This window comes from Temnothorax nylanderi, unplaced genomic scaffold (genome assembly GCF_030848795.1).
Source record: "Temnothorax nylanderi isolate EJ_2023f unplaced genomic scaffold, tnyl_v1.0 TNYL_tig0271_pilon, whole genome shotgun sequence".
In the NCBI taxonomy this organism is placed as follows: domain Eukaryota; kingdom Metazoa; phylum Arthropoda; class Insecta; order Hymenoptera; family Formicidae; genus Temnothorax; species Temnothorax nylanderi.
This window is the reverse complement of record NW_027249333.1, coordinates 92,573-111,456: the sequence shown is the minus strand read 5'-3', so window position 1 is coordinate 111,456 and position 18,884 is coordinate 92,573. Positions and strand designations below refer to the sequence as shown.

Below are 18,884 nucleotides of genomic sequence, written 5' to 3'. Positions count from 1 at the left end.
CGAGAAATTTTAACATTGCAATCTTTAGGAAAAAAGAATAATTTACTAAATATACAATACAAAAGAATTATTGAATATTTTATGTGTATACTTATATACAGAATTACAAATATTAAAATTATATATACTATAAGTAGAAAATATCTATTTTGTTTATGGCGTAGGTGTGAATGAGAGATTCATCGGTGATAGTTGACTTCCAGGTGTTGCATCCGTTCGCGCTCTTTGCTCAATTACAGGGTCCGTTTCGTTCATATCATCCACCTAGAAAAATTACGAAATTGAATTGCTTTAATGTTTAATTACTATAAAATGATTTTACTTACCACCATAGAAGTTTCTTCTACTTTAGTTCTTTTTTCAGCAATAGTTCTTAACAACACTTTTGCTTCCTCCTTTGTTTCATCAAACTGAAGGCATTTTTGTGCGTAATGATTAGCTTGATCCAATTGTTCCTTCTTTAAGTGATACTGTGTGAGATATTTATATGCATGACTAAGCTCTGTTCTGTCGACACTTCGAAATTCATCCATTACAAAATCTGTATAAGCTGCCGCTGCATGATCGTGTTCTCCTAATTTCTCATACAGCCTGTGACAAGACGAGAAATTATACATATATATTATTTTTGTCATACAGCACTACATGTTGGATACGTACGTTGCTAATTTTAAGAGTGCCATTCCTTCTATGTCACCCACGTTGCATGCTTTGTAATAGCATTTAAGTGCGTCCTGAATTTTATCTTGCTTCTCGTATGCTTCGCCCAAAGCTAGAACCATCCTACTGTCATGGGGCCTTAATAACTGAGCTTGTTTATAATAATAGAGTCCATAAAAAGGCATTTTCAAAATTTCGTACGTCTGACCCAAGCCGTACCATGCTCTGTAGTCTCGTCTATTCACCTCTGGCAAGTTGAAAAATATAAATTAAAAATACATGTTATACCGATGCAAGCAGAAAGTGTTCAAAGAACTTACCAATCGCCTGCCTATAACTGTGGATAGCACCATTGGTATTCTTCATTTCCATAAATTCATGACCTAACAATGTCCAGGCTGACAAATATTGCGGATTCATCTTTAACGCTCTATGAAAGTACATCACTGCCTTTTGATGATCAGCTCTTAAACTGTAATAATTTCCTAAAAGACATACCGTTTTTTTATCTCTTAAAGTATGTTCTCCTTAAATGCAACGTTGTTATACTTATGTCTTTCAAAGGGATGCAATTAATACTCACCAACTATACAACAAGTCTCCAATCTATATTTATCTATCTCGGTAGCTCTGTGCGCCAGATCTGCCAGTTCAACTTTCATTTCTTTCACATAAAGTAGATTACTATATGTATCCATGTTATCAAGGCAATAAGGATCTTCATCTATTATTCTTTTGAAAGTTTCTATTGCATTATCAACATCTAAAATAAACCATATTTCCATGATATATGATATTCATAGACATATATGTTAATAATTATGAACGATATGATAGATTTAACCGAATCCTAAAATAATTCATATAATCAAGAGAACATTGATTTTCTAAATTTTTCAGCAAAGCTTGTATATTATCCATTCTAAATGCTGAATTTGCTCACTTGCCTCTTCTATAATGCACTGCAATTGCAGTTTGAGCTAAAACGTAACCATTCTTCTGAAAGCCCATCGATTGCAGTTGGCAGTATAACGCTAGGCCTTCATCTATGAGCTGCAGTTCTAAGTACATATGCGCCATGAAGAAATACCTCATCCAATGATTAGGCAGGCACAAACTATCTAGTTTCTCCCTGTCCGTGATTAATGCAGCCAGCTCTAACCACGCACCCCAATGCATAGGCTCCTTATGTATAGATTCCACTAAAACATCTATCGCATCTTTAGTGAGTTGCAGCTTCTTCAGCGTCACGCCGAAAAGATACAATCCGTAGCCATCCAGCTTCGACGCTTGGTGATCCGCCTTTAGATCGGTGCAAAGATACTTCAGAGTCTCGTTCTTCAGAGGATCCGGCGGCACGTCCGTCATATCGTCTATCTTCTTCTTCTCCCCTGACAGATAGCGCGAATACAAATGTAGAAATCTGATCTTAAGACTTATACAGTCCATCGTGAAATACGCCGCTCTGTCGTACTCCTTTAGATCGAAGTACGTTTTAGCCAGGGTATAGATATCCTCCGCTTCGCCGATCACCGGTACCTTCATGTCCGCTGTTAAATCGTGTGGATCTATGTCTACATTCTTCAACGAATAATTTAATTCCGCTAACCTACAACAAACATGAATATAAAATCCGAAAATCGTATGCGTAAAGAGACCGCGATACGTTTATTTGAGCAGAAATTCACATACCATTTGGTGGTGTGCAGCAAACCGCGCTGAGAGCATTCGTGTATCGCGTGCAGAAGATCCGACTTAACCTCCTTAAGATTGAACTTCACGGATTCCTGCATCCTGCTCGTCTTGTTTTTCCTATATTACGTCGCTTATGAAAATAACAGCGTTTAACATAACGCTACACACAGCCAGGAGTAAATTTTTCTTTTTCAGTGCGATTCGTTCGTATAATATACCGGCATACTCCGTTTACTTCAGCGTGCCGAACAAAAATCAGACAAAAAATATTCGGTGCACGATGCACGTGGTCTGTTTTCTGTTGCTGCACTGCTGAACTAGTGCACACTGGTGCAGTGAGTTGCGTACTAAAGGCTGCCGCGCATGAAATTATCTAAACGCGTAAATAAAACGTAAATATATTAGGCGATAAAATAGCGTACTTTCTGTTGAATAACAAAATAACGTTATTTGGTAAAATATATATCGGATATTTTATCCGGCCCGGAATCTTGCACAATGCTTTCGAATCTGCAGATTTTTATACATACTTGCCTTTTCCTAACCTCACATTAGTGTGAGATCGTCTTTAATGTGTCTAATCGATGTAGTATATACGTAAATGTAGACCATGTAGACATGTGGAACGGTGCGAAGAAATCCGCTCTGAATCATCGAGAATGAAAATACTTAATAAAGAATCTGAATATAATTCGGATATAATGCCTACGTATCGTCTGGTTTCGTGGGTAAGAAGATCATAAATAAAATATTCAACCTTGTCATTTGTTGTTTAACAAGACTATCCATCGTATGTTATACGTGCACGCATGCATGCAGCGAATATAAACGGCAAAGGTGAATTTTTTTTTCTAACAAAAATTTATTTTATTGTTAAAATCATAAATCAGATGACGAAGCCGGTAAATTTGATATTTTAGGATAATTATAGAGGAATTATTCTCGGAAAATATCGTTTGAGATTATCCTAATAAAAGTTAAATGTATTCAAAATTTGTGATTTGCATCAATTTCCTTCAAGTTTTTCCTCAAGACGTCCAGATATTGCTACTTGTCCATCCATAAAATGTCAGTTGTCCTTGTAGGCAACAAAGCAAAAACTTTACGTCTTTTGAAGTCTTTTGACTCCAGTTGCAGACTCGCCGCTCGGGTAATCTCAAATCGTAGTAGATCTATCTTTGTTTTTTTTTATTGATCAAAAGGTTTGAATAAGCTTTTGATTCTTTCTACAAAGCGCTACATATGTGTAGTAAGTATATAAACAGCATGCTGAGAGAAAATCTAAAAGTTTGATTTAAAACTTTGAATTGTATTATTTTTGTTCTAAAAACAATATTAGGAAAATATATGTATAACTCTATAATCCAAAATAAAAGTTTTTTTGAGAATAAGATTGAAAAATGAAAGTAAAGTTGCTTAATCAACATGTATTTTTCGTTTTCAATCCTTTGAATGCGACTGAAATATAAATCTATAGCAACCTATAAACAATTTGAAAAGTCTAATAAATATATTTTGCAGGGTGCAAATTCCCATGGTCAATTAGGACAAGGTTTATTGTCCGAGCAATTTGTTCTACCGCAAGAAGTTGATTTATCTGGATGTTTCCTGAAGCCGGAAGCTATAAGGAAAATTGTCGGTGGTGCTGGACACACGCTGGTTTTGGATGCGGATGGTCGCGTTTATTCCTGTGGATTGAACAACAAAGGACAAGCTGGAATCACTAAAATCGAGAAGGGAAACGTTCTAACGTTTCAGATGATACGTGCTCTCGAACACGAAATAGTAATTGACGTCTGCTGTGGATGGGATAGTTCCGTGGCGTTAACGAGAAACGGCGAGTTATACGTATGGGGTTCCAATCGCTATGGCCAATTGAGTTTGGATCCTTCGGTCTTTCCCTCAATATCTCATCCCCACAAAATCTCGATCGGCGAAAAAATAAAGAACGTTTCGATGGGTTTGCGACACACCGCCATAGTGATGGAGAATCGTGAGCTCTATGTTTGTGGATCAAATAATAGAGGACAATTGGGTTTAATTAATCCAGAAACCATGGAGCCGTATCCTCTTCTTGGTGCATTCACCAAAGGTATATAACAAATCGTTGTATTTTGGACAATTTTTATCCTGTAAAAATAAGTGAGTTAAAGAATTCTAAGGAATTAATAAGGACATTGAATTTACTCGAGTATCTTTTCAAAATCTTTTAACATATTTTTAACTATTATTATTTCATTATTTATGTATTTATATATATTTTTACTATTTATCTATCACTCTTATACGTTTATTGATTTTGTACTTATTTACATCATTTATTAATTTATTTCATTACTTTTAACTTAAATAGTTGACAGCTATTCTGTTGAAGATACACTGTATAGTAAGAAAAAGAAAATGTCTCCACTTAATTAAAACGCAGGTGAACAGTTGCAGAATGGACGATGCAGGGAAACGTGGAAAATGTTGCCTGCGGTCAGTATCACACCGTCGTCATAACAAAAAGGCAAACGTACAATACATATGTCTTTGGTGACAACAAGCATGGACAGTTGGGATTCTTTCCTAAGACATCTTCTGAAACACGAATATTGCAACCTATATGTATTCCACTCTCAGGCATACAACACGATGTACAAGTTCAAATTCATGCAGGTTGGAGTCACATAAATATCTTGAGCAGTAAGTAAACTAAATTCACTTTACGTTTTTGCTACTATACAATCGAATTGTTTACATGTGTATCAAAGTGTAGTATATATAATTTCAGACGGTACTGTTTTTTCATGGGGAAGAAATGATTATGGTCAATTGGGCCGTTCTTCGTCGAAACCACAAAATGGAATTTCTACAGAAGAGAGACTTCAATGTGTTGAGCACATTCCGAAAATCGTTCAACTTTCAGTTGGATCAGAGCATAATGTTGCCTTAACCGGTAAATTATTAGATTCGATAAACATCTAAACAGATGTATAAATACATTTATAAAGAAATTAAAAAATACGTCAAATAATTACAATTTTATAAAATTGGGAATGCATATTTTTTATTTTTAATTATCACCAATTTTTATTCTTATTTTCTTTTTTGTTAAACAAGGGTGGACAAGTTTCTTTAAACTTAAAAAATATCTTAAAACAAAACGAGTAAATATTTAAAAAATACTTTAGTATACACGTGCATAGCACATTTTAGTATTTTAGTATTTAATAATGATAATTTAATTTTACAGATGATGGAGTAGTGTTGTGCTGGGGTTGGAATGAGCATGGAAATTGCGGTAACGGAAAAACAGAAAATGTTCTGCGGCCAGAGGTTCTCCCGATTTCATCTGATTCCATTGCCGTTCTTGTGGGAGCTGGTGCAGGACATTCATTTGCTGTGATAAAAGACACTAGCTAGCTGCGAATTAAAAATATATTGTTGCAAATTTGTTATTTATTAAATATTAATTGTAATCGTGTACCAATGAAGTATTTTTATAAATATAGCTTGACGTGTTGTCTGTCAAAATTTCTTATCTTATTGCAATACTATAAGACAAAGTCGGCGGAGAGAAGTAAAATCAATACCATGTTTACGTCCTACACTTGATATAAAATAGACATGATTTAATTAATAAGTTAAAATTTTAAGTACTTACAAGTTAATTATAAGTATTTAATTTATAAAGTGTTTTATTTCTCTAATACAAAGATTACATACAAATGCACAAAATTTATAGCGATATGCTTAATCTAATTTTGTTGTAATATAAACAAAACAGGAGAGTCGGGAAACGTCCAAATCTTTGTGGAGAAAATATAAAATATGAATGTGTATCGCAGTCGCAGAACAGAAAGCGAACAGAGGACAGAAAACATATCGGATCAAACTTGAATCATCCCTCGTGTAATCAACCCTCTACGTAGTTAGCCTGAAGGGAGTATAGAAAATGCACGTAGCAGGACGTAGCTTCACCTGCGGCAATTCACCTGCCAGGCTAGTAGGCAACTGTCAGCGATAGCGTGCGGGTGCGTGCGGGAAAGGGAACGACTGAAATTGTTTTTCGCTTCGCGAGATATTACCGCGGCAGAATAATCTGTGATACAAAACAGTTCGTCGAATATTTTTTTAAATAACAGAACATTTTGATAGGGAGAGAGAGAGATGCTTCGAGCGCGCTCTCAAAGCAGCTTGTAGTAAGTTAAGCAAAGCCGCAAACATATATGGTTTTTTTTTAATTTTGCACCGCTATTTGACAGATCGGTAAACGAACCGTTAAATTAAAATAAAAAACTATATTTCGTTTGTTAGCGAGCAGGAAGCGAAGTTCGTACAGGATCGCATAACGGGCGTGGAGAAACACTTCGCCGAGCTGTGCACGATATTCGCGGCGTTCGCCAGAAAAGCTGCCAGGTGCTCCTCCGCTACGACTGATAAACCATATCGATTATTTTTCCTTAGTGACACGCTCCTATTCCCTGTTGTTTTGACGACGATGTGCCCCGTACCGTTCGCTATTCACTAGCTTAACTTTTTTTCAGATTGCGCGATAAGGGCGACGAGTTGGCTAAAATAATACAAACTTATGCGGATTCGGAAATCATAAATCGATCACTGAGCGCCGGGCTCGCAAATTTTTCCGCAACGTTATCGGTCATCGGCGATTATAGGTAAAACCGGCTCTCTGTTTCACAAATAATTATATTTTCTTCGTAATGCATATAAAAAGAGAACAATTTTAATTTATTTTTTATTATCTATAAATAATTATTACATTTTTTGCTATTGGTATGTGTAACTAAAGAAATAAAAAAATATGTTGCCATTTTTATTCACATTAAAATTAAAGAAAAACGTTTATCATCTTATGTTAAACAATCATGGCTTTTTATTCCTCACCGAATGCAAAAGATAAAAGAAAGTTGATTAAAAGTCTCTTAGAAATCTATCGTCTTATGATTTGCCTTCCTTTTCAGTTGCATTGTATGGTTTTCTTATTACATTATTTCGATTTACATTTCCATTTTTTAAATTATCAATCTGCTTTACAGAGATGCGGAAGTACAAAGATTGGATTCCAAAGTAATTGTACCTCTCTCGCAGTACGCAACGATTTGCAAGCATGCCCGCGATGATGTAAAAAATACCTTCGCAGCACGCGACAGAGAACTCACGAGACGAAGACACTTGGATAAAGTTCGAGAAAGAAATCCCAGGAATCGTCAAATGATAGTATCCTTATGACTAAAGATTCATTTTTCTTCAGTGACAATTAATTTTATCAATAACAATTTATTAACTATAATTTAACTGATTCTATGCCTTTCGTAAAACAACAAGACAAAAAAATAATTAAATTATAATTAAGATCAATATAAATATTGGTAAAATCACGTCGAAGTGTATAAATTAGTTTGTCGTTGTATTTCATCATCTTGTATTACAAAAATCTTTAACCGAAAAAGAATATTAGTCACAAGCCGAATCGGAGCTGACAAAAGCGTCCATCGAAGTATCCCGCGTAGTGAAAGGACTCGAGGAACAGATCGACTCATTCGAACGACGAAAGTTGCACGATTTGAAGTCCATACTTTTAGATTTTGTCACCATCGAATTGAGCTTTCATACAAAGGCTCTTGAGCTTTTGACCAAGGCATATCAAGATGTTGCAGCTGTTGACGAAATTAAAGATATTGAGGTGAGAAGATCTAATTTCAATTCTCTTTTACATCCTGCCTCTGTGTTAAAGTTAAGAGAAGAATTATGAAATTTATAAAACATACGTAGTCAACATTGTTTATCCTTTGACGTGCAGGACTATCAAAGCGCGAGAGGAGAGATAAATGGGGTAAACGTTGCTTCAAACTGATATTTGTTTTATTACGATTCAATGAGACTTGACACTTCAATATTAACTTTATTATGCTGACACAATATTTTTTTATCATTATCTCAAATAAAGCATCATTTCGGTATCTAGGAATTTCGAGAGACCATGCGAGTTCCCGATTCCGTCGCAAGATTAGACACGGTGGGCAGAACTTCGTTTCGACAAGCTTACTCGTTAACGAACTTAGCCACTCGATTCGCATCCTCGCCCATGGCGTCGCAGAAATTAGCTAATCGAGGAACCGAATCTGCGGTAAGTGCAAAATGAGAATATACGTCGCTCCGCAGTTCTATTCTTGGATCTTAACGTGGCAAATTGTAGGATTCCATACGGACCGCGTTCACAAATTCTTCCGAGTCGGTTCAAGTCGAAGAATATCCAGACAGTACAGAGGAAACGGAATCGGAGTCAATTCGAGAGAAGCCAGTGAGAACTAGGCAAAAATCTATGTAATTTTAATCACCCTTTTTAATCTTGCCTTTCTGTCTTTTTAGAAAAGAGTGTCGAAACATGCTGGATACAAAGTAAAGAAACGCTTCATTCTCAAACCCGTCCCAGCAATTCCCACGTGTCAGAAGTCTTTAATGTCGTCTATAATATACCGTATACCTTACAGACTGAATCAGACAAAGTAAATATTTGCTTAATCTTGAAGAATGCTTATTTGTACTCTTTTTTTTGTATCGGTTCAAGCGTCCGCATAGATACGCAATTGTTTTGAATAAGATAAGAAAAGGGAAACTTCTCCAAGATAAAGACAGTACGAAGAAATAACGTAAACCGCATTTCACTGAAGTTGCCTAATCGTTATATCCGTAGTTGTAGCGTCTCGGTTATCTGTAACGAGAGAATCCTTTAAAATAATATCAAAATACGTTTCTAAAAAAGTGTAAGTTTATTTTCTGTATTGTAACAAAAGGATGGTTCTCACTATCGGTATACATTTCTTTTTTTTTCCATGACAAGAAGTACGGCTATATTTTATATAAGTCATTACTTATAGATCAGTGCACTGAGAAAAGGATAAGCTTATTTATCACCACCTTCGACTCCCGCCTGCGTCATTAGGTCCGCGATATTCTTTTCCAGGTCGTCTATTCTGTTGCCCATTTCATCTAGTATTTCTTATTAAGGATCTTGTAACGATATTAATATTACAAATAAATATATATTAGCTTGTGTAACATCCAATAAAATTAAGCAAAGCATAACATGCATACAATTAAAAAATAAACATAGCTTAGGATTGGACGTTTACATATAAATAACACATGCATTTAATCTGTTGACATAACTTTGTTTGAATAAAAACACAAACCAATAAAATGCTAGAAGTGCACACAGACACATTTTCCTCCGAGTTATTGAGAAACCAATAAAAACATAGTCTTATACGAAACTAAACAGACAAAAAGCAGCTACTGTTTATTACTCGCATTCAGAAAAAGAAATGTACTGTTCAGCAATAACGTTAACAGAAAAAACCGATACATACTAATACAGACATTCAGTTTACATTAGGGGTCCCCAATCTTTTTTGTCAAGAGGGCCATATTAAAATTTTTGTAATAACTGGGGGCCGAATAAATTTAACTTTTGAAAATCGTATAAAAACAAAATACCTTAGTTTTAAAATTCTTTTTACTACAATGTCGAAATTTCTTGGCAGATAGAACTTCACAGAGGGAAAGGGGGGTTGGGATCAAGTACACAGACCAGTTGGGGACCCCTATAAGTTTCACGATACTCCAAAATAAAGTGTATTCACAGAGATTTCTTCAAATGTCGCTTCAGCAGCACACATACAGCATCGCTTTTAGGTTATGCGGGTGAAAAAGGATATTTCTTCCTATGATCTGGTCGGACATGGTTTGAAACTTGTCCTGCATGTTCTGCAGCAGCGTTTGCACCTGCAAAGGAGTCAACGTAGCGTCAGGGTCGCGTCGCGACGGAACGTCCCCGGATGCGTCATCGTCATCCCGTGCGTAAATACGCGGACTCACGTATTGCGTCAGCTCCTGCATGTTCTTCGGGTCGGCGCTGTTGCCCATCCCGTAGCTGTCGACGTCCTCGCCCTTGTGGTCCTGCTTGATGTCAGCCATCCTCTCGACGCTTCGCCCGGCGAGGATATAGGAACGAGGGTTAAGAGCTCGGTTCGTCCGGCTCGCGCACCACGCAATGGATAAATTGGATCTTGGATTTGGATCCTCCCAGGAGCGGGCGCATGCGACGACGCGACGTCGCCGTACCTAGTGTACCTACTCGTCGCGTGCTCTCGCTACGGTGATAATCGGTGCTAAGCACCGTCAATCGATCCAACAACCCTCGATTCCCCCGACGACGACGAGAAATTGAATTTTATTCAAATATATGCTTCTCTTCTATTCTATCGCATGATTCTATCACGACTTTGTGCCTCGATCAATTTAGGCGAAGGAGCGAGAATCGAGGTAAAAAAGAAAGTCAAAATTGACGCCAACACGTGGAATATATGCGGTATACATATACCCAGACAGATAAAGATGCTTTAAGACGTCTTGTGTCCCGATTTTGGACATATGTGCTGTCTGGAATAGATAGATTTACGGTAAAAGGAGAAGTCAAATATTGTTTTAAAAAAAACCGACACAAGAGGATAGCAAATACATATAAGTTATGCGAGAAGATACAGTTCAAAACAAGACACGAGGTTTTCGCAATTCGAAACGTCAGAACATCACACGATTGAATGAATCATATATTTTGTTATGTTTTGTGCTCGGACTTGTTTTTATCTGTTTTTTATCTTCGAGTCGATCCTGACCGATTGACACTTGCGAAATCGACAATAGAAACAGCTCAATATAATCTGTCTATAAAACAAAGAAATATCTGCTTTTGCTTCATCTACATTCTTAAATTGCAATTTTTGCTTAAGAAAATAATGAACATATCGCAACACGGCGTTTAGCGTTGATAAATTATGTATTATTGTATTAAAATGAACTACAAACGTTTCGGTCTGTTACAACTAAGACCATCTTCAGCGTACTTACAAAATTATATTCAAAACATACCTAATAAACAATTAGTTAATCAAGTTCGCATAATATAAACAATTTTATAAAAGAAGGGCTAGCGAACAAAGCTCGTTCTTAATGCTTAAAATTATATATTACAATTCAAATTCAAAACAAACGTTTCGACCCTAAACAATTTACAATTTACAATTTATAATTTATAATTTTCGGTTAATTATTTAAACTTTGTTATTAAACGACCAATTTTGTAAATTTTTTTCACACTGATGATGAAGGCCACATTTAGGGCCGAAACGTTTGTTTTGAATTTGAATTGTAAAATATATAATTTTAAGCATTACAACGAGCTTTGTTCGCTAGCCCTTCCTTTATGAAATATCTAATAAAATTGAATTAAGAAACGCATAATAAATCTAAGTATTAAAAGCTCAGACGATTAACAAATCAATTATCAACGCTATATAACACCGTGCGGCTCTATGCTCATTATTTTCTTAATCGATTTGTTAATCGTCTGAGCCTTTTAATACTGCAATTTTCGCGTTTCGTTTAGCGCAAAACGGACCCATTACTACGTTTACGCGAGCGTTAATTACTTCTGTAGTAACTTACGATAATTCCTCCGCGTAAAACGGGGTTTTGTAGTAATTATTTACGATAATACTCTGCGTAAATGAGTGAATTATCGTAAGTTATTACAGACATAATTAACACTCGCATAAACATAGTAAATGTATATATAGATTAAGTTTAATCTTGATTTTACTTATATTATTTTTTATCCTTTTCTAGTTTCTAAAAATTAGAAAAAGATAAAAGGTAAGTTAAACTGAGATTAAAGTTAATTTGCATTAATCGATCGACAATGTAAATCGACCCGCTTGACAACATGTTTTTACAAATATGATAATGTCGCTTGCGAAAACGTGCCAGTAAACGACAAACGACACGTAATGACGTAATCTCGTCCGCCGCTCCGATTGGCCCGTCACCGATCGCGAGTGTCCCCTACTTCCGGCGCATGTGCGACGGCGAGCGGGCGAGACGACGTCAGCTGATCACCACAATTGATACATAAACAACGCGGTGGGTGACGAGCACTAAATTGCCATTTCGTTCGACACAATTCGTCAGATCAGGGAGAGGACACTCGAGAGGAGGATTGAGTTTAGCTCCGCGAGGTGTTTGACTCCCCGGGATACACGTGTCTCTTTGTCCGCGAGAATCCGCCTGCCGCTTTAAAATCCGCGTAGCCGCGACGAAAAATGCGCCTGGCGGCTCTCCTGAGCGCGACAATCCTTCTCTCGCTCTCCGCACGCTCGGCGAGCCCCTGGCGCGTCAAAACGAAACAATTATCGCCCGTTATTTTAGGTAAGTCACTTGAAAGCCCTTTAATTTTTAATCGCCCTTAAAAAACGTGCTCGCTCGCCAAAAATGATCCTGACTCTTTCTCTCTTGCACTTTAGGGGTCTAAAACGGCTCTGAAGAGTGCCCGCTTTGTATGATTCTCTTATCGTAGTGTCATAGAACTGTCGGAGATATCGACTTATCGAGACGTTGACCGCGTCTACTCACGAAGAAAAATGATATTCCAGTTCCAGGTGATGGCGGCAGCCAAGTCGAGGCAAAGATTAACAAGTCGTCGGTGGTGCATTATATCTGCGAGAAAGTATCCAACGATTATTTTAGTTTGTGGCTGAACATGGAACTGCTTGTACCTGTCGTGATAGACTGCTTTGTACGATCGTCGCTCCATCATATGTGGGTTCACCTTTTCTGACTGATAACTTGAAAGTACATTTTTGTATCTTATTGCAGATCGATAATCTCAAATTGAATTATGACAATGTGACGAGAACTACTAGTAATCAGCCCGGAGTAGATATAAGGATACCAGGATGGGGCGATCCGTTGGTGGTCGAGTATATAGATCCCAGTAGGGCCTCGCCGGGCTCGTACTTCAAGGATATTGGAAATATGCTCGTGAACGATTTGGGATATGTCAGGAATCTATCGCTGCGTGGGGCGCCTTACGATTTCAGGAAAGGGCCCAGTATGTAAAAAGAACGATATTAATAAGTTAGTTTGGACGGGCATTACGCGCTGGCATTTAGCAATGTGTATTATATTCGATTATACTACAAATTTACCGAGATAAAGACCTTGAACTCCAGGTGAGAATGAAGAATTCTTCGCCAAGCTGAAGGATCTTGTCGAGGAAACGTATACAATGAATAATAACGCGCCAGTGACGTTACTGGCTCACAGTATGGGCGGACCTATGACTTTTATAATGTTACAACGTCAGAGTCAGAAATGGAAGGATAAATACATAAATTCCCTGATCACACTTAGTGCCGTGTGGGCAGGATCTGTCAAGGCGATCAAAGTGTTTGCTATTGGTGAATATATTAATCTTGTCTGCAAGACTGTACCTGTGCCTGCGCTCATCAATAATCATTATTGAACGCATTACTGATATTATTGTCAGATAACTTGAGTTAAAAATAGTATAATACGATAATTTTCCATCTATTATCTTATTTTACAAAATATAATGCTTTACATATTTTAAACTTGTGTATAATACAGGAGATGACTTGGGCGCATATTTTCTTCGTGAAAGTGTACTAAGAGACGAACAAATAACGAGTCCAAGTCTGGGATGGTTGTTACCCTCGAAACTATTTTGGAAAGACACTGAGATTTTGATACAATCGGATCAGAAAAATTACACATTGAATAATTTACAAGAATATTTTATGTACGGCGGATTATCCAGATAATTATTATAGCTCTTGCATTTTTCGTTCGCGAATATTTTCAGAAATATTTTCGTTTACAGAGACATAGACGTTTCCAACGCTTGGGAGTTCAGAAAAGACAATGAGAAATACCAATTGGATTTTACAGCTCCAGGTGTTGAAGTACATTGTTTATACGGCAGCAAAGTGAACACTGTAGAAAAGTTTGTATATCTGTTATTTTAGTTTAGTGTATAAAAAGTTTAAATAATTATATTTAAATTCATGATGAGAGACCGTTTAAAATTTGGATTAATTTTTCTTCAGGTTGTATTATAAGCCGGGTACAAGTGTAAATGGTTATCCTCAACTAATATTTGGGGATGGCGACGGGACTGTGAACATAAGGAGTTTGGAAGCGTGTACACATTGGCAGAAGTCACAGAAACAAAAAATTTATAATCAAGGTTTTCCTGGAGTAGATCACACTGAAATCTTGAGAAATCCCGACATTTTAGCATATGTTAAGACAGTTTTAAAAGTGTAACGTGGCTTTTATTTAGTGATGCGAAAGGATATAACAGATTAGCTAACATTATTAAATTCTTTTAACATTTTTTTACTTGATAATCTTGATCTATAGATTAAGACCCAAGATACAGTATAAAATGATTTTAACAAGGTTGCGAAATAAGGTTTTATCAATTTAATGACGTAATCTCATCTATATTTTCAATAATTTATCAAAAATATACGACAGTGTAATTGAAAATATATTTTTATTAACTACATTGTTCATTAAAATATATCATTACATAACATACCAGCAAATATCAATTGGGAATATTATAAAGTGGTGCAGTTACAAAAAAAAAAAAACATTTTTCTAAATGTCAATACTTCCACTCATTAACTGGCTATGCTCTCACATTCTATAAATATAATACTTCATCTCCTCTTTATGTGTATGTATTCAGTATATATTATCAATTTTTTTTACGTTGTATGATCTCACATGAAACAAAGAGTGATCGAGTTAACATGACTAGCGATATATAGTAATAATATCCTATATATAAAGTGTTTCTATATTGTATAGTAACATATTTTTTTAGTGGCTGATACAGCACAATTACAATAACAATGAAATCCGAGTTTCATGGTTTACTAGTCACAAATCCATTGTATTATAAATATATACCAATGTGTTTTATATTTACATTGATTTATAATTGCAATGAACACTTACGATAATATATATATGTATAGAATAATATTTAAGACTAAAGAAATTTTATGTAAAAAGCATTCCCTCAAGAAATGTCACAACAAACATGTCAAATGTTCTAAGTTTCTGTTTACAACTTCCAAATTTTCTTGATAATGTCCAGCTCTAACTTGTACCTCTTTTGGTATAAATAAATCTGTAAATATATAGACTTATAATATAAGCTTATTTATCGGAGCACATTGAAAGTTTCTACAAAAATTACGTATACAAAATGGTGAAAAATAAATATCCTACATAAAATGTAATGCATTAATATTTAATGCCATCAAACCTGATGAACTAGACAATGCATAATTAAATATACAATTCTAAGATAAAACTATGTATAAACTATTATGAAGAAAAAACTCATTATCAAAGATGATAATAAATGAATGTTGCTAAAAAATAAAATTGTTTTTATTATTGATCATAATGATTAACTACTATAATTTTTCTTGGCAAATGTATATATAATTACAAATAGATAAAATTTCTTCTAATCACAGATTGTAACATAATTATAATCAATATACATATCATGCACAAAACTTTTCTAAACGTTTTACTAGATATCTCATTTAGGTTCAAACTTTTAGCAATTCTGAACATTTGAAATTGTTGCTGTCCTCTAAATTTTCATATATTTGTGATTCTTTTTTAACATATATTAAAAAGTTCAGGTCAACCTCTAGAACACAGCATAAAGGCAGCGTAGGAATGCACAAGATTCTGACTCATGTGTCCTAGAACAGATTTACTCAAATATTGATAACCAAACCTTTCAATTATTCCTAGCAACACATTACTCCTTGCTCCTTAATTTCTTTGGTGCTTGCTTTTATACAATCTTACTACTTCGAAATCTTTGTTCCAAATCTCAGCGATATATCAAAGAAGTGGAGGGTCTCTATTTTAGAAAATATGTAAAAAAATTTGAATTTTTTACAACAAATAATATCTCTTAATGTCAGTTAAGCCCTGTCGAAGATCGTATGAAAGCATATATTCCCAAAGCTAAAATGGTCACAACGGTGATGGTTTTGTAACTTCTAATGCGATAAGATATCCTTGGCGTTGACTGGACAATTTTTAATTTTCGTTGTCTTTCTCTCTCTTGACGGCTCGCTTCTGCTTTTGCCTTCCATTCTTGCTCTTTAATTTTTCTCTTATGATCATAATCCCTGACATCGTTACTGATAGACTCAGGAGGATATTGTCGATATAGGTTCTTTGCTTCTACCATAAGGGTTTCAAATGGCAAGTCGTCGGGCAACTGAAAACGTAAACTTACATTAAATAATTCTATTCTTCTTTCAGAGTCAATTATTTTCTCGGTACTCACCGTACATAACACCTTATGTGTGTGCCCCATGTCAGGTGTGGTACTGAAAATTTCTGTAGCTCTATGTGCAACTATTACTGTACTTAAATAGAGAGGCATGAGCGGGGGACTACCCAGGAAAAAATCAAACAATCTATGTAACAATTTTCGATTTTCCGCATACTTGTGCGCATACCACGTTGTGTACTCAGCCAAGGCAAAGTGTGGAAACAGTTCTACACTAGAGCAAAAGGAATTCTGCTATTAGTAATGAGATTATTGTAGTATCAGCAAATATATAAAATAAGAATGTAATCGAAACAAAAAAATAATGTAGAAAAAAAAATCTCAAGATAATTTACATGTGGAATACCATTAATTTCATATAGAATAGAAATATTTATTTAAAATAAATTTAAAATAATGAAAAAATCTAAGACATTATGTTCTAATAAGAACTAACTTTTCTAAGTGTTCCAAAAGAGTAGGGTGTACTCTCTCCAGCAACGCAAATATAAAGAATAACTCTTGATTCACTTTTTCCATAGTCTTTTCCATGAATCTTTCCAGGAATTCTAGCGAGATACTTTCAAGCACGTGTAAGCCCGCTTGTAATCCCATCACAAGTAACACAGTCGCCGCTACATCATTGTATCCCTGGTAGTAACTAAGTACGCATTATTTTATATTGTATTGCGACAAGACACGAGTTATATGTACGTAAATTTATCACAAAAATGCAATAAGCATTATTAACGCTTAAATATACTAACTTCAAATGGGAATGTCTATGAAGTACCCAGCACATAAGCTGAGTTAACTGCTCCTGGAAACTTTCCGTCTCCTTTTCCGTCGCGCTCTGCGAGATATGACTGCCGCTACGCGCCACATCCTTCAATATCTGCTGGTAAATCTCGTTTGGTATATAAGTATGTACAGTTTCTAGTCCGTCAACAGGCGTGGGCTCCGGTTGCGCCAGTCGCAAAAGCTTCGGCCACAGTACCCTTCGTACATCATCTACAGATCATCCTCATGATTTCAAGACTTAGTCACAGAGAACAGGATTATTCTCAAAAAGGAACCAATTTTTGCACAAGTGACATTAGCGAGATAGCATCTGTATCGGAAAACCACATCGACAAAATGTCGACTGGAAAAACCGTAAAATTCTCTGAGCGAGATTATGTCCTAAGGTTCCTTGTTGATCATAATGTACCGTCACCTGGGCAAAGTACCGTTAACGAAGCCCTCGCTACTGCAGCCGAGTAGTCTTAGCTCTCCTAACGTGAGATCCGGATTGGCGACGCTGCCGCGGATGACGCTCATCTTCATCCTCTCGCGGCTCGTCAGGGCGTCCGTAGTCGCGCCGCGATCGTCCTCGTGAGCCAGCACGCCGTTCCGCTGCTTGCCCGCGGTCGCGGCCACGTCGGCGGGGTCCGGTATCCGCGGCACGGCGCCGCCGTGCCACGCTCTCGTGGAGTCGGGCAGGATCACGAGGGGCACGCGATCGCTCGTCGCCGAGCCGTCCGTCGTCTTGGCCGACGACTCGGGCACGTTCCGCCTGCGAAGCTTGTTGTGGTTATGGTTCTCGGTTGGCGTCGACGTCGACGTCGCGGGCTGCGCGGCCAGCGGCACCTCCTCGTTCTCGCCCTCCATTATTTCGCTCGGTTGCCGCCGGACGGGTTTCTACGCCAGACACGCCCGAACGCGCGTCATAACACTGATAATTTAGTTCGGGACTCCCGGAAACTCGTCGAGCTCAACAGATCGCCCCCGATGAGCTGTCAGGAATGACCAGGAATGACAGCAAATGGCACACACCTGACACACCGACCACACCGTGTTCACGCTACACCAGAGACGCCAGCCAGCTGAGCCAGCCGCGAATCCGCCGCTGTCATCCAGTGAAGTTAGCTGCGATACCGACGAGGCGCTCGGCTATTAAAAAAAACTCACGTGATTGGAAAAATTCGAACGTAATATTTGTAATGTTAATAATTAATTAATATATTTTACGATTTATTATGTCCTGACGTTTTATAGATATTTACACATTCTACGACACATATTCGATTTGTATTTAAAACTGTAGTTGGTATTTACGATCACTCTTCAATTATCCTTTTTATTTGTGTCTACCTTGAGTGAGACAAATGCTAAAAATATATGATGAAAATAAATACGATAAATCAGGTGTCTCCGTTTCAACCTTACGTCCCGATTTTGGACATGGTACTATTTGGGCTCCGAATTAGAAAAGTGTCATGATTTTAAAAAAATCACTCGAACGAAA

The 18,884-nt window shown here is 36.7% G+C and overlaps 6 protein-coding genes across 10 annotated transcripts; 3 read left to right on the top strand and 3 right to left on the bottom strand.

Moving 5' to 3' along the window:
* Positions 1 to 52: 52 nt before the first annotated feature.
* On the bottom strand, positions 53 to 2,615 carry Cdc23 (cell division cycle protein 23). The gene is made up of 7 exons (XM_071718939.1): positions 2,353 to 2,615; positions 1,608 to 2,269; positions 1,244 to 1,423; positions 981 to 1,145; positions 661 to 907; positions 327 to 591; positions 53 to 264 (listed from the first exon to the last, which is right to left on the bottom strand). The coding sequence occupies exons 1-7, from the start codon at positions 2,451 to 2,453 to the stop codon at positions 154 to 156; spliced, it is 1,731 nt and encodes a 576-aa protein (XP_071575040.1). The 5' UTR covers positions 2,454 to 2,615; the 3' UTR covers positions 53 to 153.
* Positions 2,616 to 2,723: 108 nt separating this feature from the next.
* Sergef (secretion regulating guanine nucleotide exchange factor) lies at positions 2,724 to 5,848 on the top strand. 2 transcript variants are annotated; one of them, XM_071718943.1, is made up of 5 exons: positions 2,724 to 3,083; positions 3,877 to 4,447; positions 4,789 to 5,040; positions 5,129 to 5,293; positions 5,591 to 5,848. In XM_071718943.1, the coding sequence occupies exons 1-5, from the start codon at positions 3,015 to 3,017 to the stop codon at positions 5,758 to 5,760; spliced, it is 1,227 nt and encodes a 408-aa protein (XP_071575044.1). In that variant the 5' UTR covers positions 2,724 to 3,014; the 3' UTR covers positions 5,761 to 5,848. The 2 variants fall into 2 exon arrangements, with proteins under 2 accessions (XP_071575044.1, XP_071575043.1); XM_071718942.1 differs by having other exon boundaries at positions 5,114 to 5,293.
* Positions 5,849 to 5,960: 112 nt separating this feature from the next.
* On the top strand, positions 5,961 to 9,444 carry Fam92 (CBY1 interacting BAR domain containing protein Fam92). The gene is made up of 9 exons (XM_071718950.1): positions 5,961 to 6,539; positions 6,655 to 6,756; positions 6,885 to 7,013; positions 7,395 to 7,575; positions 7,817 to 8,041; positions 8,159 to 8,191; positions 8,324 to 8,485; positions 8,555 to 8,659; positions 8,728 to 9,444. Exons 1-9 carry the CDS (start codon positions 6,508 to 6,510, stop codon positions 8,866 to 8,868), a joined length of 1,110 nt encoding a protein of 369 aa, XP_071575051.1. The 5' UTR covers positions 5,961 to 6,507; the 3' UTR covers positions 8,869 to 9,444.
* On the bottom strand, positions 8,203 to 10,706 carry LOC139780326 (uncharacterized). 3 transcript variants are annotated; one of them, XM_071718948.1, is made up of 4 exons: positions 10,237 to 10,591; positions 10,077 to 10,143; positions 9,277 to 9,351; positions 8,203 to 9,070 (listed from the first exon to the last, which is right to left on the bottom strand). In XM_071718948.1, the coding sequence occupies exons 1-4, from the start codon at positions 10,333 to 10,335 to the stop codon at positions 9,021 to 9,023; spliced, it is 291 nt and encodes a 96-aa protein (XP_071575049.1). In that variant the 5' UTR covers positions 10,336 to 10,591; the 3' UTR covers positions 8,203 to 9,020. The 3 variants fall into 3 exon arrangements, with proteins under 3 accessions (XP_071575049.1, XP_071575050.1, XP_071575048.1); XM_071718949.1 differs by lacking the exon at positions 8,203 to 9,070 and having other exon boundaries at positions 9,110 to 9,351; positions 10,237 to 10,589; XM_071718947.1 differs by lacking the exon at positions 8,203 to 9,070 and having other exon boundaries at positions 9,110 to 9,351; positions 10,077 to 10,706.
* A 1,581-nt stretch (positions 10,707 to 12,287) lies between these two features.
* On the top strand, positions 12,288 to 15,436 carry LOC139780324 (lysosomal phospholipase A and acyltransferase). 2 transcript variants are annotated; one of them, XM_071718944.1, is made up of 7 exons: positions 12,288 to 12,624; positions 12,849 to 12,991; positions 13,072 to 13,306; positions 13,428 to 13,655; positions 13,846 to 14,017; positions 14,099 to 14,221; positions 14,325 to 15,436. In XM_071718944.1, exons 1-7 carry the CDS (start codon positions 12,519 to 12,521, stop codon positions 14,542 to 14,544), a joined length of 1,227 nt encoding a protein of 408 aa, XP_071575045.1. In that variant the 5' UTR covers positions 12,288 to 12,518; the 3' UTR covers positions 14,545 to 15,436. The 2 variants fall into 2 exon arrangements, with proteins under 2 accessions (XP_071575045.1, XP_071575046.1); XM_071718945.1 differs by having other exon boundaries at positions 12,720 to 12,991.
* On the bottom strand, positions 14,760 to 18,598 carry LOC139780322 (TBC1 domain family member 20). Its single transcript, XM_071718940.1, has 5 exons — positions 17,827 to 18,598; positions 17,365 to 17,608; positions 17,055 to 17,258; positions 16,613 to 16,832; positions 14,760 to 16,543 (listed from the first exon to the last, which is right to left on the bottom strand). The coding sequence occupies exons 1-5, from the start codon at positions 18,245 to 18,247 to the stop codon at positions 16,238 to 16,240; spliced, it is 1,395 nt and encodes a 464-aa protein (XP_071575041.1). The 5' UTR covers positions 18,248 to 18,598; the 3' UTR covers positions 14,760 to 16,237.
* Positions 18,599 to 18,884: the final 286 nt, after the last annotated feature.